General features: G+C 54.3%; 2 protein-coding genes and 1 pseudogene across 16 annotated transcripts in view; 2 read left to right on the top strand and 1 right to left on the bottom strand.

The window, feature by feature from the left end:
• The window catches only part of POMT2 (protein O-mannosyltransferase 2), a 30273-nt gene extending 15145 nt beyond the window's left edge, over nt 1-15128 (bottom strand). Inside the window, exons 1-9 of the mRNA XM_007530136.3 lie at nt 14618-15128; nt 12273-12357; nt 10507-10611; nt 8795-8903; nt 7030-7138; nt 5536-5695; nt 4857-4963; nt 4129-4211; nt 3672-3781 (exon numbers count right to left, since the gene is read on the bottom strand). Coding sequence (XP_007530198.2) covers nt 3672-3781; nt 4129-4211; nt 4857-4963; nt 5536-5695; nt 7030-7138; nt 8795-8903; nt 10507-10611; nt 12273-12357; nt 14618-15054 — 1305 coding nt within the window. The 5' untranslated portion in view covers nt 15055-15128. The remainder of the gene's footprint in view (nt 1-3671; nt 3782-4128; nt 4212-4856; nt 4964-5535; nt 5696-7029; nt 7139-8794; nt 8904-10506; nt 10612-12272; nt 12358-14617) is intronic.
• A 117-nt stretch (nt 15129-15245) lies between these two features.
• On the top strand, nt 15246-24845 carry GSTZ1 (glutathione S-transferase zeta 1). Of its 15 annotated transcripts, none has more exons than XR_009547268.1 (12): nt 15246-15400; nt 17952-18052; nt 18415-18466; nt 19926-19993; nt 20819-20906; nt 21161-21241; nt 21363-21488; nt 21804-21910; nt 22245-22323; nt 22437-22489; nt 23941-23990; nt 24476-24565. XR_009547268.1 is itself a non-coding variant. In XM_060181315.1 (11 exons), exons 1-11 carry the CDS (start codon nt 15386-15388, stop codon nt 24600-24602), a joined length of 840 nt encoding a protein of 279 aa, XP_060037298.1. In that variant the 5' UTR covers nt 15246-15385; the 3' UTR covers nt 24603-24845. The 15 variants fall into 15 exon arrangements, 13 of the variants coding, with proteins under 13 accessions (XP_060037298.1, XP_060037295.1, XP_060037296.1 ...); XR_009547269.1 differs by lacking the exon at nt 24476-24565 and adding an exon at nt 24235-24269; XM_060181315.1 differs by lacking the exon at nt 21804-21910 and having other exon boundaries at nt 24476-24845.
• LOC132535479 (U6 spliceosomal RNA) lies at nt 19334-19423 on the top strand (annotated as a pseudogene).
• Nucleotides 24846-25748: the final 903 nt, after the last annotated feature.

Here is a 25748-nt window from a genome sequence, read left to right as displayed (position 1 = left end):
TCCTTCCTCTCCAACTCCCCCTCCCCTTCTTCTCCTTCTCTTTCCCCCCAGTGAGGAGGAGGAAAAACAATTTCTTTAAGTAGTTAACATGATGTCCAAGGGACAAAATAAATTAATAAATAATTACTCCAATACGCTTTTCATCAGCTTAGGAAACGCCATCTTAAATGCTGTTTTCCTCACACTTGATCATTCCAGCTCTGAACCGAGGGCTCCATGCTCATCTAAGTACTACTTGCAAGGAAATGGAGATGACGTGACACACAGCCTACACCTTAGAGACAAGAGTCAAAGCAGGGCAGACTCCAGTGGGCCCTGGAGTGGGGCTACACCACACATTAGCCATTATGTAAACAAGGACAGGGGCTGGGCAGTGGTGCACCTGGTTGAGTGCACACATTCCCGTGCATGAGGACCAGGGAGGGCTCAAGCCCCCACACCCCACCTGCGGGGGAAGACGCTTCAAAGGCAGTGAAACAGGTCTGTAGGTGTCTCACTTTCTCTCTCTCTCTATTTCTGCCTCCCTTCTCACTAACACTGGTGGAAAACAAAGTAAAATCAAGTACATAAACACTCAAGCGCAACAGGAAATAGGCGTTTCTCTTACACTCTAAGTTTCTTACAATTGGATAAATGTGGCTGATTAACTTGGAAAGAGGTCTGAATTAGCATGGGAAAAAATGGATTTTCTTTTCTTTTTAGGGTGGGAATATATATATATTTAATAATGATCAACAAGACCATGGGATGAAAGGGGTACAAACAATTCCACACAATTCCCACCACCAGAGTTCCATATCCCAACCCCTCCATTGGAAGCTTTCCTATTTATCCCTCTGGAAGCACGGACCCAGGATCATTATGGAGTGCAGAAGGTGGGCTTCTGTTTCTCAGTTTTCTGCAAAACACCCCCAGCCTAGGTACTCCTCCTAGGACTGGAACTGAAAAGCTGCCCCCAGAGTCCTTTACTTTGGTGCAATACACCAGATAACAGGACTTTGTACATAAAATTATAGCTGCTGAGTGTCATGTGCTTTGTGACTCAGGCAGCCGTGGTGACACTACAAGCATCCTCAGCAGCAGCTGCCCGTGGCCCAGCCAGCCCGACTCCGCTCTGGGCGCCGACGCTCTGTGGAGCCGCTTGTGCAGAGAGAAACGGAGACAGGAGGGGAAGACAGAGAGGGGGAGAGAAAGACAGACACCTGCAGACCTGCTTCCCCACCTGTGAAGCGACTCCCCTGCAGGTGGAGAGCCGGGGGCTCAAGCTGGGATCCTTAGCCGGGTCCTTGAACTTCGCACCATGTGCACTTAACCCGGTGTGATACCTCTGACCTGCGAAAGGTCTGTTTCTAAAGCAGAGTTTCCTGTGTCGCGTGAGCGCCCCGCAGATCACAGGGCCCTGCCCACGGCAGCACAGCGCCCCGCAGATCACAGGGACCCTGCCCACGGCAGCACAGCGCACGCTGGAGCACGAGGCTCATCTTCTGAGGTATGGGCAGCTCTTGCTTTCTTTTGCTTCTTTGTAAGCATTTTCTAATTTTTTTTTAAAAATAAATGGTAAACTTTAAATACATGAAACATCAAAACTTAGCCATGTTGGCAAAGCTCACTGCTGGTGGCGAGCTTCATTAATCGCACACATTGCAGTGTGTAAGGGCCGCGCTTCAAGGCCCTGGTTCCCTCCCTCAAGTGGGGGAGCTTCGTGAGTGGTGACGTAGGTCTGCAGGCATCTCTCTGTCTCTCTCTATCTCTTTTCAATTAAATTTTATTTATTTTAATTTTATTAGTGATTTAATGTTGATTTTAAAATTATAAGGTAACCGTGTTCCCACCACCCGAGTTCTGCACCCACAGTCCCCCACTGGGCGCTCCGGCAGTTGTCCCAAGGTCACAGATAAGGATAATGGGTTCACTATTATTTCTACAACTGTCTGTCTATCTTTGTATAGATTTGCCCTCCCCCCCCCAAGGTCCCATCTTCTCTTCTTTTCTAAGCCACACATACACCTATAACTATTTCCAAATGTCCTTCCTTTCTTCTTCTCTCTCTGGGTCCTAATGCAACTGGAGTTCAGAGCCCTCTTGTCATCTTCCCCTAATATTTCTTCTCCTCTGGGAGTATGGACCAAAATTCTCTCTCCCTCTCAATTTCTCTGTCTCTATTTAAAAATAAATTATATATATTGACAAGACAGCAGAGCTGGGAGGGTCCCTAGAGCTTATTTGCCTCCCCCAGCCCCTACCCATCCCTGTTCACAGATGAGAAAGGCCCAGTCACGCAGACAACGACAGAGTCAGACGCTTCAGTTCCTTGGCTCCATGAGAACAGGGTCATCATGCTGTGACCACCCCCCGCCCCCGCTCCCCGTCTTTGTCCTCTCTCACCTTCCTTCATCACAACCACTGTCCCCTGACTGGGCCCCTGCCCAGGTGCCTTCTTTCAGCCCAGCACTCTCCTGAGAAGCTTATCTCCCCAAACCACTCCAACCAGATCTCGTTGTGCTGTGATAATTCTTGATGCTGGGCTGGGAGACAGCACAGTGGTTCTGCAAAACACTCTCTTACCTTAGGCTCTGAGGTCCCTGGTTCTGGGGTATCTATCTAGCTTTCTCTCTGTATCAAATTAAAATAGAATAAATAAAACAAAATTTTGAAAAATATTGTTATTTCTATGATCTAGATGCCTACAATGGGAGAGTTCGAGGCCAGGCATCAAGCTGCCAGAGTGAGGTTCTGGAGTTCTCTTGCTTGCTCCCATAAACAAATATCTAGGGGCTGGGTGGTGATGCACCTGGTTGAGCGCACATATTGCAATGTGCAAGAACCCAGGGTCAAGCCCCTGGTCCCCACCTGCAGGGGGAAAGCTTCACGACTGGTGAGGCAGTGCTGCAGGGGTCTCTGTTTCTCTATCTCTCTACTTTCCCATTCCTTTCGATTTCTGGCTCTCTATCCAATAAGTAAAGAAAATAATTTTTTAATTAAAAAATAAATATCAAGAAAGAAAGGGAGGAAGGGAGAATGTTTGATGCCTCTCCAGCATCTACAGAACAAAGTAAAAGAAGGTCTCCTGGGACTCAGCCCTGCCCACTGCCCACCCCCTGAATCCCCTCCTTCACAGGGACACGGTGACGCTCCTTCACTGGGGGAGCGCTCACGGGCAGCTTTCTGAGGGCATGCTGAGCCCGCATGTCTAATTCTCACAATGCCATGCAGACGGGGCACCATTTCTTTTCCCGGTGTCAAGACAAGGTTTTGGAAACACTTCAGAGAACCCACAGCCATTCGCCAGCATAGCCTGTGTGCAAAGCAGAGCAGCCCCCGTCTCCAGGCCCGTGCTACAGACCCTGCCCAGAAAGCCTCACTCTGCCAGACACCCCACTACCCAGAGTCCTCAGGACGTGGGGGAGCAAAGAGCAAGAGGAAGGAAGCACTCAGCGCTTGAGCTGGTGGTGAGAGCCTCTCACGGGAGACAGACGTACTACAGCACCCGGCAGAAGCAGAGGAGAGCTGAGGGGGAGCACTGAGGCTAGAAGAGACTGGTGCTGGTCAAGGAAGGAGAAGCCAACAGAAGGAAGAAAGCTCCCACAGAGGGGAATTTTTGGGCAAAGGGCAGGAGGCCGGAGACAAAGCAGTGGGCTGTGCCCTGCGAAGATCACACCCAGGGGACTGACCTGCTGCTGGCGGGCACCGACGCCCTCAGGGTACAGGTGCTGGTGGGAGTGCAGGTAGCCCATGGCCATGCGCAGGTTCTTCACGGTGATCACTGAGCCGTATGCCAGGTCTGCAGAGGCAGGCGGCAAGGGTGTGAGCTGCACAGGCCAGGGCAGCCAGGACTCACTGACCCTGACAGACACTGGGAGACCAGGACTCACTGACCCTGACAGACACTGGGACCAGGACTCACTGACCCTGACAGACACTGGGAGACCAGGACTCACTGACCCTGACAGACACTGGGACCAGGACTCAGTGACCTGACAGACACTGGGACCAGGACTCACTGACCTGACAGACACTGGGACCAGGACTCACTGACCTGACAGACACTGGGACCAGGACTCAAGGAATCTGACAGATGCCCTGGGGCCTAGGACTTTCCCGCCTCTGCAAAGGCCAAAGGACACTCACGTTCTGGGATGGAGGCGTTATGAAGGTTGTTTCCTGACAGCCGGGCCTGGAAGGCAGAGCTGAAGAAGCCATCACCGGGACCACTGTGGGGAAAGGAGGAAGGAGAGAGAGACAGAGAGAGAGAGTCAGTGACAGTATAAACTGCCACTGCCCAGAGCTCCTGCCAGTGTGATGTCACTGCCCTGAGGTCACTAGTACTCAGTGTGCTGTCACTAGTACCTCCTGTGATGTCACTGCCCTGAGGTCACTAGTACTCAGTGTGCTATCACTAGTACCTCCTGTGATGTCACTGCCCTCAGGTCACTAGTACTCAGTGTGCTGTCACTAGTACCTCCTGTGATGTCACTGCCCTCAGGTCACTAGTACTCAGTGTGCTGTCACTAGTACCTCCTGTCATGTCACTAGTACTCACTGTGTTGTCACTAGTACCTCCTGTCATGTCACTAGTACTCACTGTGTTGTCACTAGTACCCCGATTGCTGTCACTGCCCTTGTGGTGGCCCATCGCGGGGAAGAACCAGGGACTGTTTAGGGTTGGCTACTGGGAAACTCTCCCCTCAGGCCTGGGTGCTAGCCTCTGTGAATCCTCTAAATCCCAAAACCAAGTACCCAGGAGGAATGAAAAGGTGAGATCAATCCAGCCCCCTCACTCAGGAAACCAGAAATCTCCATTGGCCTGGAGGTGAGGACGGGAGGGGGGGCGGGGGGGCGGGGGGAGTGGGCTGTACCTCTTACTCAGCACCGTGAAGTGGACGGCGTACATGGCAGTGTAGAGAGCCAGGGGCAGCAGGATGAGACACACCACACGAGCGGCCACGTGTTTCCCCACGGTCACCTGCAAACAGAGCCAGCTTGAGGTGCTGGGCACACGGGCCTGTCACTTCCACAGCTGCCACATGCGTGTATGCAAGGACACTAGGTACAAGGCTCACAGCCCAGACGCTACAGGGCTGCCCCTGGGGGCCCCGTCCTGCCCTGCAGACAAGCACTGGCTACAGCTTCAGAATCATCACCGGAGCCCTGTCCCTCTCCTCACATTATGTGGGCTTCCTGGTAGTGCCGGCCCCACCCATCACCTGGCAGCAGCTCCTCATCTCAGCCACGGCCCTCGGCTTCCTCCCAGAAGCCTCCCCGGCTCAGTGGGGTTGGTGCCTTTGCTCTCGCAGTACTGCTGGGGGGCCACAAGTGCTGGCTAACACTGCACCACCCATGTCTCTGGAGGGCAGCTGTCTTGCTTTATTCTTTACCACTGTCTGTGTTTCTGGAACCAACGAATGACCTTGGCTCAGTCATGTTTGTCACCGCCCGCCTGGGCCCCCGACTCAGAACTCAGCTGCTCTAGCAGAAGCTGAAAGAAGCTGACGGTCAGGGGAGCAAAGGCCACTCTAGAAGTGCTTGACTTCTCACCAGTGAGATGCTGAGGTCTCCAAGCAGGCCCCAGAGGTCAGAAACGGTGTTCCACCCCACCTGCAGGATGATGAAGAGCCCGACAAACTTGACCCCAAGAGCACCAGCCAGGTTGACGCCAGTCAGGCTGAGCCAGAACCACCAGGGAGCAGAGAAGGGCCTGGAAAGCAACAAGACACACGAGTGACTGGAATCTCTGCAGCTGCCTGCCGAGGGGCTGTCCTCTCCCTTGTTACCACCAGCATCTATGGACACTCAGCACATGCCAACCCTTCACCCTCCACTTAGCTAATGCCCACTGCTACCCTCCTTCTGCCCTGAGGCAGAAAAGCACCTAGCACGTTGTGTGGATTCAAGAAACTTTGGACATGGGGGAAGCAGAGGCTGAGCTGATGCCAGAGAGGCTGGCGAGCACGGGGCAGAGCCCTGGGCTAAAACACCAGCTCAGTGTAGTTCTCGGAGCTGGACCAGGAGTACAACCAGGTTGACTTCTGGGGAAGCCTCGGAGAGGTCAGCGCTTTTGGTTGGAATAGAAAGATCTAGAATAGGCCTCTTGGCAACAGGAGGAGGAGCTGAAGAGACTATTCTGGGGTGGACCAGGCACTTCAGCCCACCAGGCAGCCTCACACACATCCATCCCAGCATCAGGGCTGACTGCAGCCACCAGAGCAGAGAGAGAGAGTCCCAGGAAGCACCAGCACCTGCACTGCTCCCCTCTCTGGGACAGAGAGCCTAAAGGACAATGTGTCCTGGGTCTCCCACTGGAGTGAGGAGGAGGCTTAGGAGATGGTGGGTGAGGGGAGGCGCCTTCCCACAATACCCACAAGATCCCACCCAGATCCACTCTCGTAAAAGTGACGCTACTCAAGGGCTGGGAGAGGCAGCTCAGCAGACAGAGTGCATGCCTTGCATGTTCTCGGGGCCCTAAGTTCAAATCCTTTCACCAAGTATGACGGAGTTGTGCTCTGGTCTCTCACTCTCTCTGTCTCTCATAAAAATCAACAAAGTACAGAATAAGTGATAATACTCTTGAGAAAGACAGCTGACACTTTCTAAATCTCCAGTAAAGCAAGATTTTAAATGTTTATAGAAAACATTTTTAATCGACTTTTAAAATTATTTTTCATTTACTTATTATTAGATAGAGACAGAGAGAGATTGAAAAGGAAGGGGGAGATAGAGAGGGAAACAGACAGACAGACACCTGCAGCCCTGCTCCACCTTTGTGAAGCTTTTCCCCTGCAGGTGGGGACCAGGGGCTTGAACCCGGGTCCTTGCACAGGGTAATGTGTGCAATTAACCAGGCACACCACACCCAGCCCCTTTACATCAATTTTTATCCTATCAAGTGGCTAGTTTAAGCTGTTCCGAAACATTCTTGTCCTAAACTCAGCTGTGGGCTGAGACCTGTGGGCCCATCACAGAAGGTCTGGAAATGCCACAGCGTCTGCCTTCCTCCCTTCGGTCCCTCCCCGCAAAGCCGGTATTTCTGACCTGTCAGTGCAGGAGTTGTACCTGACCATGCTTAGCATGGCGGCCATGATGAAGAACATCAGGATGGGGTCGAGGAGGATGTACTGGGACAGAGTCAGGCATCCTGTATCTGAAAAACACACGCGCAGCACTTACGAAGCAGAGTTGGAGGTCGGCCCCCGGAAACTGAGTAGCCGAAGGAAGGAGGGTCCATCCACTGGATGTGGATGTATCTGGCACTCAAGGCTGCCAGACATTGCTGGGTCCCCAGCATGGCTCTGGAGACCGGGGCTCCATGAAAAGAAACGGCATCTCACACTGCCTCCTGCCTGGCTTGGCCGAGGAAGTGTCATGCCATTCAGAGCAGCCCTGAGGAAGAGTTCTCCCTCATCTCCACCACGAAAAAGGAGGGACTCCTGGGAGTGTACAGCATGCCATGTACAAGGACCGGACTGGAGCCCCAGCAGCAGATGGGAACTGTGCAAAGGAGAAGCTTCACAAACGATGAAGAAGTCTTTGGTGTCTCTCCTTCCCTCTGTCTCAGAGTCCCCCGGGAACAGTGAACTCACACTGGCACGAAAGCCAGAGAAGCTATGGAAACTAGCAAACACACACGCACTGCCTACACCTTAATACATCACCATTTTACATGGTAACTGTTGGGGGTTATCTGTAGAAAGAGCCAACTAAATTTCATGGCCTCATGACAGCAGCCAAAGCCCAGTGGCCTCCCTACCCGCCCAACCTCTTCCTCGGGACTCTGTCTCCCTGACCCCCTCGCCTCCGCCATCCCTGGCCTGCACACTGTTGCTGGGCTCCACTGAGCACTGCTCTGCCCCAGGATCCCAGCCCACGGTGTCCCCTCACACCGCTCTGCAGGGTGGGGGGTGTCTTCCCTTGCACTCAAGTCTCTGCTGACTTTGAAGCTAATTATTAGCTTCAAAAATGGTGGCTTTGGGGGTGGGGTAGATTATGCAGAGAGAATTTCATGCCAGAGTCTGCAAAGTCCCAGGTTCAATCTCTCCCAATATCACCATAAACCAGAGCTGAGCAGTGCTCTGGTAAAAAAGAAAAAAGAAAAAAAAAAATGGCCTTGGTGACTGAGTCCCCTCCCCGAAGTAGACTCAGTCCCAGCACTCTCTTCGCCTGGTCCATCGGCTCCACCCTCTGCTCTCAGATGTTATACATGCATGCACACGTGCACACACACGCACCACCTGCCCCACTGGTGGGTAAGATCCACTTGTCAGTGTCTCTTCCAGCACAAGGCAGGGGATTAAAAAAAAGAGTGAAAATGAATAAACAGATGAACGGCAGAAGAGGGAAATTAAAGAGATGGGAAAAGTTACCCGTCGCCTGAAGAGAGACACTATAAGCTTACAACACACCTATCAAAACGGGGCCTGAACACTCCCTAGGACAGCCATCTGAGCTCTGTAAGATCATAAACCCACAGTCCCAAGAGCAGGGCTAGGACAGGAGAGATATCTGTGGGGCCCTTCTCGTCTATCCAAGTGAGGGTTACCCACAGAAAGCACCACAGTGCCCTTCTGTTTTCTGTTCCTGGCAGACAGTCAGCATCCAGCCATCTACCTACCCCCTGAGGGGACCCTCACCAGGCGCTCCCCCAGTAAAGGAAAGGCCTGCTGTGCCGGAATCAGCATGTGGTGTTATGAGTGGATAAAGGAAGTGAGAGACACCCCTAGAAACCCGAGCTGCTAGACGGACGCTCTGGGTGTGCTGACTGACAGCTGCCCAGGCAGGAAGCAGGGCAGCAAACACCTACCAAAGGTGAGCAGGGCGGCAGTGAGCAGGGCCGCGGGCAGCGAGTGGGACAGCTCCTCCACGGTGAGGTAGGCCAGAGGGATCAGCAGGGAGCCGAGGCACGCACAGAACTAGGCGGGGAGAAGGGGCCTGTCAGCACAGACCCCGGACGCAGCTCCATTCTCCTTTTGCTTTTGAACCCCCAGCCTTCTCTCCATCACCCTATGCTGACTGTCAAATGGAGACCAAACATGCCCAGGGGTAGGGGCTGGGGGCCCACAAGTCTCTCGTTGAGCTGTCACATCTGGGTCCACTGAGAGAAACGTGCCTGAGTGTCGCAGGCAAGGTTGGCTGGTGTTAGCTAATATATGGCCTCCTCAGTTTCCACAGCAAGCTATTCGGGAGACACTGACTCACTTAATATAAACTACAGCGGCCAGGAGAGGTGGTGTAGAGGATAAAACACTGGATTCTAGCAGGGGAAGAGAATCCCTGCTAGAGACTCCCATGCCTGAGGTTCCGAAGTCCCAGGTTCAATCCCCCACGGAACCGTAAGCCAGAGCTGAGTAGTGCTCCAGTAAAAAAAAAAAGGGGGGGGGGGCAGGAGTTGGTGCACCTGGTTAAGCGCTTACATTAAAATTTGAAAGGACCCAGGTTCAAGCCCCTGGTCCCTACCTGCAGGGGGAAAGCTTCATGAGTGGTGAAGCAGGACTACAGATGTCTCTCTGTCTCTCTCCCTCTCTGTCTCAATTTCTGTCTATCCAATAACAAAGATAAGAAGAAAAAGAAATAAGTGGTCCGGGAGGTGGCGCAGTGGATAAAGCATCGGACTCTCAAGCATGAGGTCCTGAGTTCAATCCCCGGCAGCACATGTACCAGAGTGATGTCTGGCTCTTTCTCTCTCCTATGTTTCTCATTAATAAATAAATAAATAAAAATTAAAAAAAAAAAAAAAGAAAGAAAGAAAATACTGGATCTCTAGTGTGAGGTTCCATGTTTAATCCCCAGCATCACACGCGCCAGACTGATGTTCTAGTTCTTTCTCTCTCTTCCTTCTCTCTCATAAAATACATAAGTAAAAAAAAATCTTTGAAAATATTTAAAAAATGAACATGCAAACTTGAGGGGTCAGGGGACAGCATGCTTATTGGAGGGATGGTATGTACATGAACCAAGGAAACTCAGTGCTCCAAGTTCCTCAAGCTGAAACCCCCGCCTGAGGCCAGCTTCTCAGGTCCCCTCCACACAGGGTGTGCAGGGCCTTCTCAGCAAGAGACAGACACACGGCCTTCTGCATAAGAGCAGAAAGCCCTATGGGGAGCCTGAAGCCTTCAAGGGGAAAGAGACGGGGACCTGGTGACAGTGGTGTGCCCTGAGGGTGAGGGCAGCTTGCTGTTGTGCCAAGGATTAGCCAGGCTGCAAGAGGCCCTGTTCCCAGGCTGCTTGTCCCTCCCCCCCACCAAGGCTAATGCCATGCACACTGGCAGCTGACAGGTGACACTGTGAGCCTGTCCCTACTAAGGGATCTCTGTCTGATCTGTGGTCTCCTGTCTCATCTGTGGCCTCCTTCCCCTCTTCCCCACCCAGGTCTGACTCTCCCCTATGGGGCCTGAGGCCAATTATCTTGCCCTAACCCCAGCAACCCCAAAGTCCCTTCTACTCCTGCCTCCACTCCGGGCTTCCTGGTGTAACACTCTGGCTGGGGAGGATCCTGGGCTGGTGGGGAAGCCTTACTCCTCTCATTCCCAGGTAGCTGTGATGCTCATACTTGTCCCCCGGCTTCTGGAACAAAAAGGTGCCGTCATATCCACTCAGGTAGCCAGCAAGGCCTATGAGCATCTGAGGAGAGAAGGAAGCAGACACAGAGCTGAGAGAAGACTCCCTGTGCCCTGAGCCTCCCGCCAGATGCCCCCCAATGGCCCCTCCGCATCAGGCTGCCAAAGGGACATTTCCTTCAGCAGCTGCTCAGGAGCCGAGGGTCTTTTATCCACAGAACTCCCTGCCTGAAACAATCCCCCTCTTGTGTTAAGGCCAAGTTTCTGGGGACAGAGCCACATGGACGAGGAGGAGTGAAAACTCCCCCAGGATGCAAGGCCGGGAGCAGTACGGCTCAGTCAACTGGCTTCCTCTTGTTATGAAGCAAATGTACTGGCGGGGAGGCCAGGGCAGGGGCTGCTTCCCAGGAGGGGGCTCAAGTCAGAGTGAGGAGAAAGCAAAGAGGCCAAGGAGCCACATGGCAGAAACAGAGAGAAGAAATGGAGAAGACAAACCAGTCACAAAAGGAACGAGACAAGTGCCACTGGAAGGAAGCCAGAGAGTGATTCCTCTTATTTCCAATATTCTGAAAAAGTACCAGATTCACTCTCCCACTCAAGCAGCTGGGAGCAGCTGAGAGGCAAAAGCTGTGAGCAAATAAAGTACTAAGGTACTCTAGCGGCACTTGTGCCTCGTGTAAGTCCGTCTGTTACTGGATGAACACTGACATCAAAAAGAAGGAAGTCTGTGGCTAGGAACATGGCACAGTGGGTACAGTGTTGGACTTGAAAGCATGAGGTCCTGAGGTGTTTTTTTTTTAATTTTTAAAATCATCTTTATTTATTGGATAGAGACAGCTAGAGATCAAGAGGGATGGAGGGGGGGAAGATAGGGAAAAAGCAGAGAGACACCTACAGCCCTGCTTCACCACTCACAAAGCTTTCCCCCTGCAGGTGGGGACCGGGAGCTCGAACCAGGGTCCTTGCACACTGTAACGTGTGCACTCAGCCAGGTGCGTCACCACCCGGCCCCCTGGAGTCCTTAGTGCAATCCCTGCCTGCTGCCACATGCTCTGTGATGCTCTGTGTCTTTCTTTCTCTCTCTCTCCATCACTCTCAGAAATGAATAAGTAAATCAATCTTAAGAAATAAAAAAGGAGGAGGAGTTTGCAACTCTGGGAGGTGGTACAGTGGATGAAGCAGTAAAGTCTCAATCTTGAGGCCCCAAGTTTGATCCCCAGCATCACAAATACCAGAGTGATACACTGGTTCTCTCTCACTTCCTTCTTCTCTCTCTTAATAAATAAAATCTTTCTAAAAGAAAGAAGGGAAGGAGGAAGAAAGAAAGAAAGAAAGAGAGAGAGGAAGGAAGGAAGGAAAGAAGGGAGAAAGCAAAGAGAGACACCTTACCCATTTGTGATCAGTTCTCAATCCTCCCTGACCCTAGACCCTGGAAACCTCTATACTCTGTCTCCGTGGCTTTGCGGGTGTTTCGTATACACGGAATCAGCACATGTGGCCTTCTGTGGCTGCCTCCTTTCACTCTGTACCATGCTCACAAGGTTCACCCAAACCGCCACGTGGGCCAGCACTCCAGTCTCCTGACTGAGTCATGCTGCACTGCACTGCTACACCCTGTGGGGTCTATTCGCCCATCAGGGGTGGACTCTCCCCGTTCCTGACACTGAGACGTAGTCAAGCCTGAGAATCAGACACTGTGGTAGGATGGCGTGGCGCTGGGCTCACCTTCCCCAGGGGCGGGTGCACGTCGAAGAAGAAGGTGCGGTTGATGTAGTAGCTCCCCATCTTTCCAAAGTGTGTCTCATCCCAGCTGAGGAAACAAGGAGAGAATCGGGGATTCTTACGTCAGGAAATTCAGCAGCCTGGACAGAACATGGCCTCTGTCATGGTTAAAAACTGCAGTCCTCACAAGTGGTGAAGCAGGTCTGCAGGTGTCTCTTTCTCTCTCTCCCTCTCTACTCACACTTCCCTTTTAAATTTCTCTCTGTCCTATCAAACAAAATAGAAAGAAAAGAAAAAATAAAAAAAATGAATGGCCACCAGGAGTAGTGGGGTCATAGTGCCTTGCACATGTGGGACTTAAAGTCCACAGGTTTATCTCTCTTTCCTATTTTTTTGTTGTTGTTGTCGTTAGTTTGTAAGTTTTTTGCCTCCAGGGTTATCGCTGGGGCTTGGTGTCTACACTACAAATCCACTGCTCCTGGAGGCTATTTTTTTTCTTTTGTTGTCCTTGTTGTTTATCTTTGTTACTATTTTTATTGTTATTGGTGTCATTGTTGTTGGATAGGACAGAGAGAAATCAAGAGAGGATGGGAAGACAGAGAGAGGGGAGAGAAAGACAGACACCAGCAGACCTGCTTCACCACTTGTGAAGAGACCCACCTGCAGGTGGGGAGCCGGGGGCTCAAACCGGGATCCTTATGCTGGTCTGTGCACTTTGCACCATGTGCACTTAACCCGCTGCACTGGCCCCTACTTTCTTCCTATCAGTTACCACTAGGATTATCAGTGGGGCTAGGTGCCTGCATGACAACTCCACCATTCTCATTTTATTTTTTTGATAGAGGAGGCAGAGAGACAGGCAGACAGTGAGATGAGGGCTGAGTTGAAACCTGGGCCCCGCACATAGCAAAGCAGCACACTGTCCAGGTGAGCTATTTCACCAGCCCTAGAAGGGAACAGCTTTCTGTCACTCTCAGTAACACAATTCACCTGCCTCTCTGACAAAAGTCTTGCCTATGAAAGGTCTCACAGTGCCTGGGTGTGGTGACTGGGGTTACAACAAGTCAGTGACATGAGCCCAGATGTCATCCTGGGAGGCCTGGGCTCCAGCACATGGATGTCCAGCCTGCTTCCTACACAGACAGTAACAAATTCTGTGTGTCAGAACCAGGAAAATGGTCTACAACAACGAGCTGACTTACCAATGTGTGAGAAGAATGGATAGACACTTCCTCGGTTGGTTGGTCAAAGATTTCTGTTGCCAACATACCCTACTCTGATTTCTCCTTAACAACACAGAAAATGTGGCCTCACTCGTTATCCTACAAACCAGCAATTCTCAGACTGTGGGAGACTGTTCCTCTTCCAGCTGGGAGCTATTTGAGCTTTACTAATGAAATCTACACAAGCCTCAATTCTGTCACTGAGTCCTACAAAAGAAAACCTTTACAAAAACGGTTCTATGTTGGAAAGCCAGTGTCATAGTTCTTCAAAAAACTCTCCTACTTGAGGCTCTGAGATCTCTGGTTCAATCCCCAGCACCACCAAGAGCCAGAGCTGAGCAGGGTTCTGGAGAGTGAGAGTGTGTGTCTCCCTCCATATATATTTCTGCATCTGTGAAATAACTAAAAGGAAGAAAGAGGGAGAAAAAGAAAGAAAGAGGGAGAAGAAGAAAGAGGGAGAAAAAGAAAGAGGGAGAAGAAGAAAGAGGGAGAAAAAGCAAGCAAGCAAGCTGGGTGGGGATAGATAGCATAACAGTTATGCAAAGAAATCCTCATGCCTCAGGCTCCAATATCCTAGGTTCAAACTCCTGCACCACTTAAGCTAGAGCTGAACAGTGCTCTGGTTAAAAAGAATAAGAAAAAGAAAAAGGGAAATGGGTTTAAAGGGACAGGAAAACAGCAGAGCAGTCTACACAATGGCCTTTCATGCTTGAGACACCAGAGGTCCTGGGTTCCATCCTCAGCAACAGCAGTACACTGGTGAAAAGACACACACACACACACACACACACACACACACACACACACACACACACACACACACACACGGCTTTCTCCCCCAGAGCCACTCCAGATTGCCTGCAACTTCTGCACATCTGGAACCTGGATGGAGACTGAGTCCCCATTGCACGCTAGGGGAGCTCCCAGCACCTTGGGAGGCTGGAGGCAGGGGAGTCCCGAGGCCCCGCCTTCCTAGTGTCACATGAGCAGGACCTGGGCGGGTGCACCTGCAAGAAGCCCCGCCCTTCGTCGGGCGCGGCCAATCCGGGCGCCGCTCCAGACCGCCCCGCCCCCGATCCAGCCAATCCCGGCGCCGCCCGCCGCCCCACCCCGCCCCGCCCTCACCAGATGTGCGGCGGCTGGTCCAGGCGGTGAAAGCGGGTGGCGAAGGCCAGCAGTGTCACCAGGGCCAGCAGCGCCCCGCGGCCGGCCGCGCCTCCGCATCCCGGGCCCTGCGCAAGCCGTTTGGGGTTCCTCGTGGGGGTCTCGTCCCGGTCCGCGATTCCTGCCTGCGGCCCGGCCTTGCCCTTCCGAGCCCGCAGCTCGGACGCCGCCAGGCCTCCGCCCACGGCCGGAGGCATGCGGCCCCGCCTCAGGAAGGCCCTGCGGCCCGCGGGCAGGCTGCGTCTAGCGATCCTGTCGGCCAAGAGGACGTCCGGGGAGAGCTCGGGATCCCCGGGGAAGGGCGGGTCCCGGCGGCGACAGCGGGGCGCGGCGGCCCGGCCTGGGGGCTGGCCCGGGAGCGCGGTGGCCGCTAGGAGGCCGCCGGAAGCGCACAGCATGACGGGCGGAGAGCCCGGCCGGCGCCTAGACGGGACCCGGGGAACTACAGCTCCCAGCGGCGCCGGGCTCAGGAAACTACGACTCCCGGCAGCGCCCGGGGCTCCGGGACTACAACTCCCAGCAGCGCCCGGGGCTCAGGGACTACAAATCTCAGCAGGGGCGGGGCATAGCGCGGGGCGCGGGAGATCGTCAAGGGTGTCCTAGCCCAGCCCCTCGCTTTCCCGGGAGCGGAGACGAGGTGCTGACGTGCTGGGGGGTCTCACGGGGCCTTAATCACCCACGAGTCGGAGACTTCCAGGTCTGCTGGAGGGGCCGCCCCCGAAGTGCGAGATGCAGGCAGGGAAGGTCTGTGTTCCGCACCCGGGGAGGGGGCGCTGCCTAGCTACGCCTCGGGGGCGGGGGTCAAAGGTGACCCGCTGGCCCCGCCCACCGTGGTGACCATGCCTCCCAGCGGGCCTTGCGCCGCGGCGGCGCTCTGCGCATGCACCCCTCGTGATGGCAGAGGTGGATGGGGGCGGCCTGGGTGGGGGGGACTGGAGTCGGGGGTGGTCCTCACTTGCGCTTGCAAGTCCGGTTGCATGGCGAGCACAGGGTGCACCCCAACTGTAGAGGAAGAGGCCCGGGAGCCTGCATTTCCAGGCCCACCCACACCTCTCAGCCCTGCCCGCAGCGCTGCTACCCGGGCCGCACGAGTTCGCGACCGTCCTGGGGGCAGAAGCCGCGCTGCGGTGTCTCCTGGTGGCGGCTGGGGCAGAGGCTGCACCTGTGACCAGAGTCCTGTGGGATTTGTCCAGATCAAAGTCCACAGGCAGCACAGTTACAGCAGAGCTGCAAATGCATCGGGACAAACAAGTCAAGAAACTGTCACCAAGGGTCCTTGTTCACTGGTATATGTCTCTGAAGGGTATGTCGCCACCGAGCTCTTACACAGATAAATCTTTTTTTTTTTTTCTTTGCCACCAGGGTTATTGCCTGGGCTTGGTGCCAGCACAACAAACCCACCGCTCCCAGTGGCCATGTTTTCCGTTTTCTATCATTTTACTTGGATAGGATAGAGAGAAATTGAGAGAAGAGTGGACGATAAGAGAAAAAGAGACACCTGCAGACCTGCTTCACCATTTGCGAAGCTTCTTCCCTGCAAGTGGGGGCAGGGGGCTTGAACCCAGGTCCTCCTCACGCATGAGAAAAATAGGAGAGAAAGAACCAGAAATCACTCTGGTGCATGTGCTGTCGGGGATTAATTCAGGACCTCATGGTTGAGAATCCAATGATTTATCCACTGTGCCACCTCCTGGGCCACAATTATCCTTATTTATTTATTGATAGAGATGGTAAGAAGCCGAGAGGGAAGCGGGGTAGAAAGGGAGAGAACGAGAGAGACCTGCAGCCCTGCTTCACCACTTGCAAAGTTTTCGCTCTGCAGATGGGGACTGGGGGCTTGAACCTGGGTCCTTGTGCACTGTAACGTGTGCTTAACCAGGTGTGTCACCGCTCAGCCTTTGGTTTTATTTATTTTATTTTTTTTTGCCTCCATGGTTATTGCTGGGGCCTGGTGCCTGCACGACAAATTCACTGCTCCTGGAGGCCGTTTTTCCTATTTTTGTTGCCATTGTTGTTATAGCTGTTGTTGTTAGGACAGAGAAATGGAGAGAGGAGGGGAAGACAGAGAGGAGGAGAGAAAGACAGACGCCTGCAGACCTGCTTCACTTCCTGTGACGTGACTCCCCTGCAGATGGGGAGCCAGGGGCTGGAACTGGGATCCTTACCTGGGCCCATGCGCTTTGCGCCACGTGTGCTTAACCCGCTGCGCTACTGCCCAGCCCCCTGGTTTTATTTTTTTATATTGACAATTAATTGAAACTTTTTTCTAAAAAAGAAAGCTTTATTTTTAAGAGAGCCAAAGCATCACATGCTGCACAGGAACTGAACTTGGGCCTACCATGCTTAAGGGTCCAATCTCTTACCCACTATGCCACCTCCCTGACTGCAATGAAAACTTTTTTCAATATTGTGTAAACTAAACACAACCCTGACAGACAACTTGCCGCCCTGGCTGTGCAGAGAATGGGCAGTGCTGCTAGACTTGCTTTCCTTCTTGGTCCCAGGAGTGACTCCGGGACTCAGCTCCCACATGACTCCACCATTCTCGGTGGCCACTGTGTGACTCTTCCTTTTCCTTTTTGTCATAAGACGAGGGAGGAGAGACACTCGCGGCCCTGCTCCACTACTTGTGAGGCTTCCCCCAATGCACGTGGGGAGCAGGGTTTGAACCCAGGTCCTCATTCATGGTAACGTGTGCACTCCACAGGGTGCATCACTGCCAGACCCCTGTCCTGTCTGTTTTTGTGTGTGTGTTTTTCTTTGTTCATTTACTTATTTATTTTGGATAGAATCAGAGAGAAATTGAGAGGTGAATGGGGAAATTAAGAGGGAGAGAGACAGAGACATCTGCAGTCCTGTTTTACCACTTGTGAAGTTTCCTCTGCAGATGAGGACCAGGAACTTGAACTCGGGTCCTTGTGCACTGTAAGCTGTGTGCTTCAACCAAGTACTCCCACCACTTGGCCCCTTCAATATGGTTTTTAGCGTTTTATTTATTTTGTATAAAGAGAGAGATTTTGTATAAAGGAAGAGACAGAGAGGTGGAGAGTGACATCTGCAACCTTGCTTCACCACTCCTAAAGCTTCCCCCCTGCAGATGGGGACCGGGGACTTGAACCTGGGTCCTGGAGCATGGTAATGAGTACAGCTTACCAGGAGCAGCACCGCCTGGCCCCCGTCCCATCTATTTTTCTAAGACCACTGAGCCTGGCGGGCTGGTAGGTGGGAAGAGACAAGCATTGAATCCCGGGAGATGTGGAGCTCCTGGTCTTTCTGAGCTGTCTTCCCGGGGCAGATGAGGGCCGTGAGCACGGAGCAGGGTTTGTGCAGAGCTCCCAGCCCTGAGTCACCCAGACCATGCTGCTCGCCTCCTCTGCAAAGCTGGCTTCCCATCAGGTCAGTCAAAGTCCCCTGAGCCCCATTGGCTGCTGGTAGCCACCCCCAGGTCCCTCCCCCAACTGGATTCTATAAGGGACTAGTGCCAAGGCCAAGGGCCACCACACCACCATGGCCAAGCCTGGCAAGGTGTGTGTGTGTGGGGGGAGAGCGGGGGGCGTTCAGGCAGGTCCAGGGGTGGTGCAGGGCCAAGTCTGCAGCTCAGGGACCCAAGGGACACTGAGACCTCCAAGTGTGGCCTGAGGCAGGAGGCCTGGCAGACAGGGCAGGAAGCGATTGGGCTGCAGGCCGGTGCACCTCCTCCAGGTAGGCTCCCCGGCAGGAAGCCAGGAACAAAGTAACACTCAGCCTTCTCTCCACAGCCTGTTCTCTACTCCTATTTCCGAAGCTCCTGCTCCTGGAGGGTCCGAATTGGTAAGAGCCACACATCACAGGAGCCTGAGTGGGTGGGCTGGAGGGTACCCACCTCCGCCTCCTGGAGCCTGCAGCCCCGTAGCCCTTGGCCACCTTGGCCTCCCTCGCCTGGTCACCTCATCTAATCTGGCGACAGAGAAGCACGGCCTATGGCAGCTCACATGGGCTGGGCTGTGGGGGCGCCGAGGGTCTGGAGCTGAGTGCTTGGAAAGGAGGGAGTGCCTGGTGCCGTCCCTGTTGGGTCGTTCACTTGCCCAAGACTCTGCACTCAGGCAGCTGGAGTCAGAGCAGGCTGCTTTGGCTCCAGGGCCTGTGGTCTTTTTTGTTTTGTAAAAATATGTTTATCGGGCAGCAAGATAGCTCATTCGGATTGTGCACTGCTTTGCCGTGTGAGGGACCCGGGTTCAGTCTGGTCTCTTTCACTGTCCCCTTCTGTCTTTCTCTTTAAAAAGAAATAAATGAATACTCACTTCTTCTTGAAGAGTAGGTGGCACACCTAAGTTGAGTGTACAGGTTACAATGCACAAGGATCGAGGTTCAAACCCCCAGTCCCCACCTGTAGGGGGAAAGCTTCATGAGTGGTAAAGCAGGTCTGCAGGTGTCTCTCTGTCTCTATCTCCCCCTTCCCTCTCGATTTCTGGTGGTCTCTAGCCAATAAAGACAATAAAAATAAATTGAAAAAATTATATTTATAAAAAGTATATTTAGGGTAGGGGAAATAGCATAATGGTTATGCAAAGAGACTATCTTGCCTAAAGGCTCCAAGGTCTCAGGTTCAATCCCTTGCACCCACCATAAGCCAGAAATGAGCGGGGCTGTGGTCAGGGCTGAGCAGTGCTATGGTCAAAACAAAAAATTTAAAAAAGAGTATATATATTATTGGAATGATATAGAAAAGATTAGCATAGCCCCTGTGCAAGGGTAATGTACAAATTCATGGAGATTTTATTTATTTATTTATTTTTGACCCCAGAGTTATCGCTGGGGCTCAGTGCCAGCACTACGAATCCTCTGCTCCTGGTGGCAAGTTTTTCCATTTTATTGGCTAGGACACACAGAGAAATTGAGAGAGGAGGGGGAGATAGAGAGCAAGAAAGGCTCCACCTGCAGACCTGCTTCAGCTCTCCCAAAGCAGACCCACTGAAGGTTGGTCCTTCCACGAGTCCTTGTACTATGTTCACTTTACCAGCTGCACCACTAACTAGCCCCAAGAGTTTGCTTTTATTATTAATGAGAGAGACCAGGGGGAGAGAGAGAGAGAACCAGAGCATTACTCTGGCACATGCAATGCTGGGGGTCGAACTCAGGACCTCATGCTTGAGATTCCAGCACTCAACCCACTCTACCACCTCCTGGGCTGCACAGTCCATGTTTTTGTTTTAATTTTCCCTTTTGTTGCCCTTGTTATTTTTATTGTTGTTGTAGTTATTATTGTTGTTGATGTCGTCATTGTTGTTAGGACAGAGAGAAATGGAGAGAGGAGGATAAGACAGAGAGGGGGAGAGAAGGACAGACACCTGCAGACCTGTTTCACTGCCTGTGAAGCGACTCCCCTGCAGGTGGGGAGCCGGGGGCTTGAACCAAGGTCCTAATGCTGGTCCTTGCACTTGGCGCCACATGCACTTCACCCGCTGCGCTACCGCCCAACTCCCTGTCCATGTTCTTTATTCCTGCACTGTGCTGCCTGTCAGAGGAGGAAACTGAGGCATAGAGGCTTGTATATCCAAGGCCAGTGTGAGGAGCATGAACCCTGAACACTATCCTGCACCCACCCCCACCCAGAGTCACTTAGAATTTGCTGGAAACCAGGAGGACGAGGGCACAGTTGTCCTTCCCTGGGCCAAGCCCTGGTACCCAGAAGTTGGAGCTGAGCCCCTGGCCTGGCTGCACGCCTCACCCGCCCCTTGTCCTTTGCCCTGGTGGAACCTGATACCTCTGTGACTTAGCACAGAGTATATACACACACACACACACACACACACACACACACCCCTACCACCCGGCTGGGCCAGAGGAAACTACCAAGGGGGGGGTGGAGAGGGGACTCAGGAAATGCTCTGAGAGTTAGGGAGCCCTATGCCCAACCTGGAACCTGCATTAGCCCCCAGGACAGAGAAGAGGGCTAGAAGGGACTCTTCTCTAAGCTGGTGTCACCTCCTCAGGGTATAACTCTGTGTCTTTTGTAATCAAGCCCAGCTTGCCCCTGCTAAGGCCCTGAGGGGACAGAAAGGGATCAGATACTTCCCAGAGCCCATGTGCCAGGCACACACCCGTGCCTGGACGAGAGACAGAGCCCCCCAGACCTGAGCAGGTGGTGACAGAGGGCTCCTCCATGGCCTCACGCCCCCTGAGCACTGTTCTGTCTCTCCCAGCACTGGCCTTGAAGGGCATCGACTATGACACAGCACCCGTCAACCTCATCAAGGATGGGGGGCAGCAGGTAGGGGGAGCCTGCATGGGCTCTGAGCCCTGCTGGGGGGTGGGGGTGAGACATGTCCTGGTGGGGGCTCTGAGCCCTGCCGGGGGGTGGGGGTGAGACATGCCGGGGGGGTGGGGGTGAGACACAGCCCCAGGCTGGGTGCTTGGGGGTTGGCCTTGGTGTGGGGCACAGGGAAGGAAGGGCCCAGAGCCGGCCACCGTGGTGCAGCTGCCTCTGGGGCGTGGGGTACAGCCAGCCAGTCCTTGTGTCCACAGTTCTCCGACGAGTTCCAGGCGCTGAACCCCATGAAGCAGGTGCCAGCCCTAAAGATCGATGGCATGACCATTGGCCAGTCGGTGAGTGTGGCTGGAACCTGCCCGAGACGAAGTGAGACCCAGCCAGGCCTGCGGGACGGGGCAGGGGTGCAGGGCAGAGGACGGGGCAGGCCCAGCAGGTACTCCTCTGTCCCCCCGACAGCTAGCCATCATCGAGTACCTGGAGGAGACCCGGCCCACCCCCCGCCTGCTGCCCCAGGACCCCAAGAAGAGGGCCCTCGTGCGCATGATCTCAGACCTCATCGCCGGAGGCATCCAGCCCCTGCAGGTGTGGCCTATGCACTCACACCCATGGCCACAGGCACACTTCACTCACACGCACCCACCTTCACCCCTGCCTTTCAGACCCACACACACCACCTGAGGGGCCAAGGTCCAGGTCCCCGTGAGATTTCTATTTAAGTCTTCATGGTAAAACAGTCACAAGACAGTCCCCCGTGCTGACTTCTGCCCTGTGAGTGAGGGAACAGCCCCAGGAAGGTAGGTCTCTCTGCTAAGTAGTCAGGCCCCCAGATGTCTGCCCCCCGCACCCACCCCCCTACCCCATCACTTTTCTTTTTATTTATTCACTTCCTTTTTGCAGAGTTGCAGCCTTACACACGTCCTTTCACTGCTTCCAGCCGTGTCTCTAGTCAGAGATACAGACAGACACTGCAGGGCACCTGCAGCTGAGGACACACGCCCCACCCAGTGAGCTCTGTTTCCAGCCTGTCACCTTGTCATTTTTTAAAGTTTAATTTATATATTTACTTATTGAGGGAGAGAACCAGAGCACCATTCTGTCCCATGCCATGCTGGGGTTTGAACTCGGGGCTTCATGCTCCAGAGTTCAGAGCTTTTTCCACTGCGCCCCCCCTTCTGGGCCACCATAGCTCTGTGTCTTTGAAGGTCCAGGCAGACAGTCCTCCCCATATCATATCATAGGTGAGACAGTGACACCCAGTCGTGAAATGACTGGGGGAGTGAGGGGGGCGGGCACTAGGGGGACACAGGGCCCCCAGCTGATGTCAGGCTCCTCGCACAGAACCTCTCAGTCCTCAGGCAAGTGGAGGAGCAGCAGCGGCTGGCCTGGGCCCAGAAGGCCATCAGCTCCGGCTTCAACGGTGAGTCTGAATCTCCCGCCCCCCGGGAAGTCATGTCCACTCTGGGGGCTCTGGGAGTGGGAATGGCAGCTGGACTTGGGGCACCTCATGTGACCGCTCCCTCCCCCCCCCAGCTCTGGAGGCCATCCTGAGGGGCACAGCTGGCAAGTACTGCGTGGGAGACGAGGTGAGCCCCTCCAACCCCCCTGCAGGCCTGCCCGGGCCTCCACCTCCATGCTGCCCTCAGCCAGCTGCTCCACTTGGGCAGGTCCAGCTCCATCCCCCAGGGCAGGTGGATCTTGGGGGTGGGCCACCTGTCCCCAAGGCTCTAGCCCTTTGGGGTCTGGGGTTCTCAGGCCCCTGCCGTGAGTCAGTAAACAGGCCCAGCAGCTTGGTGAGGCAATCCTGGGAGCTGGTTGTCAGGCAGCTGAGAGTGGCCTGGGGGAGGGCCGCTGTGGGCAGAGGAGGGTGGGGAGGGACACTAGGCTAGCTGTGGGGGCGCTGGGGGTGGGGGGCTGCACTGTCAACACGCAGCACACATGCGTGCCCAAGGCATTTCGCTCTCAGTGCCTGGCAATTTGCCCAAGCTGAGCAAGCAGTGCTCCCGGTCCGTCTTTCAAGCAAACAAATGAGGCAAATCAGACCGACTGGGACAGTGATGCAAAAGACTGTCGTGCTTGGGGGCAGATAGCGCAGTGGTTATGCAAAAAGACTCTCATGCCTAAGGCTCCAAAGTCCAGGTTCAAACCCCCACCCCCAACCAGAGCCGAGCACTGCTCTGGTAAAAAAAAAAAGGGGGGGGGAACAGGCGATGGTGCACCTGGCTAGTGCACATGCTGCAGTGTGCAAGGTCCTAGGTTCAAGCCCCTGGCCCCCACCTGCAGGGGGAAAGCTTTACAAGTGGTGAAGGAGGACTACAAGTGTCTCTCTGTCTCTCTCCCTCTCTACTTTCCCTCTCCTCTCAGTTTCTGTCTCTATCCAATAATAAATAAAATGATTTAAAAAAGATGTTTGGGTGGGGTTGTAGATAGCGTAATGGATATGCAAAGAGACTCTCATGCCTGAGGCCCCAAAGTCCCAGGTTCAGTCCCCTACACCACAGTGCTCTGGTTAAAAAAAATACAACTCCTGCCTGAGGCTCTGAGGGCCTTTTTCTTCCTCTCTCTCTCTAATAATAATAACAATAAAAAGTAAATAAACTAAGCAGGAGTGACAAGACAGCTCACCTGGTAGTGTGGGGCTTTGCTCTGTGCAGGACCCAGGTTTGAGCTTGGCCCCCACCCCACTGGGGGAAAGCCTTGGTGCTATGGTCTCTCACTCTTTTTTTTTTTTTTAAATTATTACCTTTATTTATTGGATATACACAGCCAGAAATCAAGAGGGAAGGATAGACAGACACTTGTAGCCTTGCTTCACCACCCGTGAAGCTTTCCCTCTGCAGGTGGGGACCCAGGGCTCAAACCTGGGTCCTTATGCACTGTAATGTGTGTTCTGCCAGGTGCGCCACCACCTGGACCCCTCTTTTACTCTCTGTCTCTCAGGGAACACGCACACGCATAGTTGGGGCCTCCCAGACCAGCACCCAGGCCCAGAGGCTGCGGTGCTCCCCTCACAAAGGCCCGCCCTCCCCTCTTTCAGGTGACCATGGCTGACTTGTGCTTAGTGCCTCAGGTGGCAAATGCTGACAGGTAACGAGCCCCTCCTCCTGCCCCCCCCCACTCTCCCCTTCAGGAGCTCACATGGGGCTCCCGGGACAGCAGAGTCCCTGTAACAGGCCACTCCACCTCCCATCACCCCCTGGGAAAACACCCCCAAAGCCCCTGCTCCTGAAAGGAGGTCCCTCTTCTGGCTGACGCTCCTGGAAGAAGCCACCCCAGGAGCCTGCAGTCCAGATGTGCATGAACATCTGCACCCTCTGCCCATTTCCACCAGCCCTGTCATGAAGCCACATGCCCTGCCCCAAGACGGGCACAGGTGGGCCGACCGCCTGTCCCACAGGAGGGTCTCCATAGCACTGCTCAGTGCAGGGGTAGCAGGTGGCCGAGAGGCAGAGGACTCTGCCCCAGAACCCCCCTTACCCCCAAGGCTGGCTTCCTGTGCCCTGTGTCCACTTCCCTCCCAACCCCCTCATCCCCCACAGCTGCGGGCTTAGGCAGGCCTTTCTCTGCCGCAGGTTCAAGGTGGACGTCTCCCCTTACCCCATCATCAGTCGCATCAACAGGTCCCTGCTGGCCTTGGATGCCTTCCAAGTATCGCACCCCGGCCGGCAGCCCGACACCCCCCCTGAGATGAGAGCCTGAGCCAGGGCAGGAAATGAGAAGCTCACCCTGAGCCCAACTGCCTCCCCTCTGGGCCTCTGTCCAGCTGTCCAGCTGTCCAGGCAGGGCACGGGGGCTGTGACCTGCGAGTCCTGGGGTGACCTGAGAAAGCAGACCGGTACCTGGCCACTGTCCCAAGTGAGCCCTGAAGGGGCCCAAGTGCTGTACCCCTGGCCTCCCACTCCCACTGACACCCCACCATTAAATGTAACCCAGCCTCCAGGCGTTCACTGCAGCCCAGCTGGTTCAGAGGATGAGTGAGCTGCCCCGTGGTTACCACTTGGCCTCTGGGTCCTGAGGACCAGACCAGGAAGAGGGACAGGGGGGAACAGAAGGGAGAGTGTCCTGTGGCCTGCCTGCTCCCAGGGGCTGGGGACTCTGTTGTGCTGTGGCACTGAGGAGGGAGCTGGCTTGGGACCGGCCCCTTGTCTTCAGGGGTGGTAGCCCTGTACCAGGCCAGGAGCAGCCACTGAGGTCGGCCCAGTGGCAGTGGGCCCGGGAGCTGGGCATTGTGTGCTCACGTGAGCAGCCCAGGGTCAACCAGTTGACCGTCTTCTTTGGGGGCTGTGTCGGGAACTGTGTGACCAGGACCAGGAACACCCTGGCAGAGAGATCGTGGGGTGACTGGGGTCCCTACCGGGAGTAAAACAAGGTAACTTCTACATCTCGTGGCTGACATTTCACCACCCTCATCTGGCCAAGGTCTCCACAGGAAGTTCCGTTCTGAATCTGGTCTGATGGGGGGTGGGGGCACTGTTCTCCATCAGCCTCAGTCCCAGGCACCTCTGGTTCTGTCCCCCTCACCCCCCAGACACCCCTTCTGTCCCTGGATGACATGCGTTCTGGGCTCTGGAAAGACCAAAGTTTGGTGAGTGATATGTCAGAGTTGGGGGGGATTACAGAGGGTGAGGGCTCATCCCCTCCCCACCGGACAAGGTTCTCCTAACACCCAAGAAACTCAACTTGAGGCAGGATAAGCCCGTTGGCCCAGGGCTCTGGACTCCTTGTCTGATACGGACATTTGGACTGAGGTGACTGGAGACTTGGAGCTTCTGTGGTGCGCCTAGGGGCGAGGCCTGGCCAGCTGGGGCTCTGTCGCCACGCGGAAGCATCGAGCAGGCAGCTGGT

Source organism: Erinaceus europaeus, chromosome 22 (assembly GCF_950295315.1).
Source record: "Erinaceus europaeus chromosome 22, mEriEur2.1, whole genome shotgun sequence".
Classification (NCBI taxonomy): domain Eukaryota; kingdom Metazoa; phylum Chordata; class Mammalia; order Eulipotyphla; family Erinaceidae; genus Erinaceus; species Erinaceus europaeus.
Note: the sequence above shows the minus strand (reverse complement) of the source record. Positions and strands in the feature narration are given on the sequence as shown.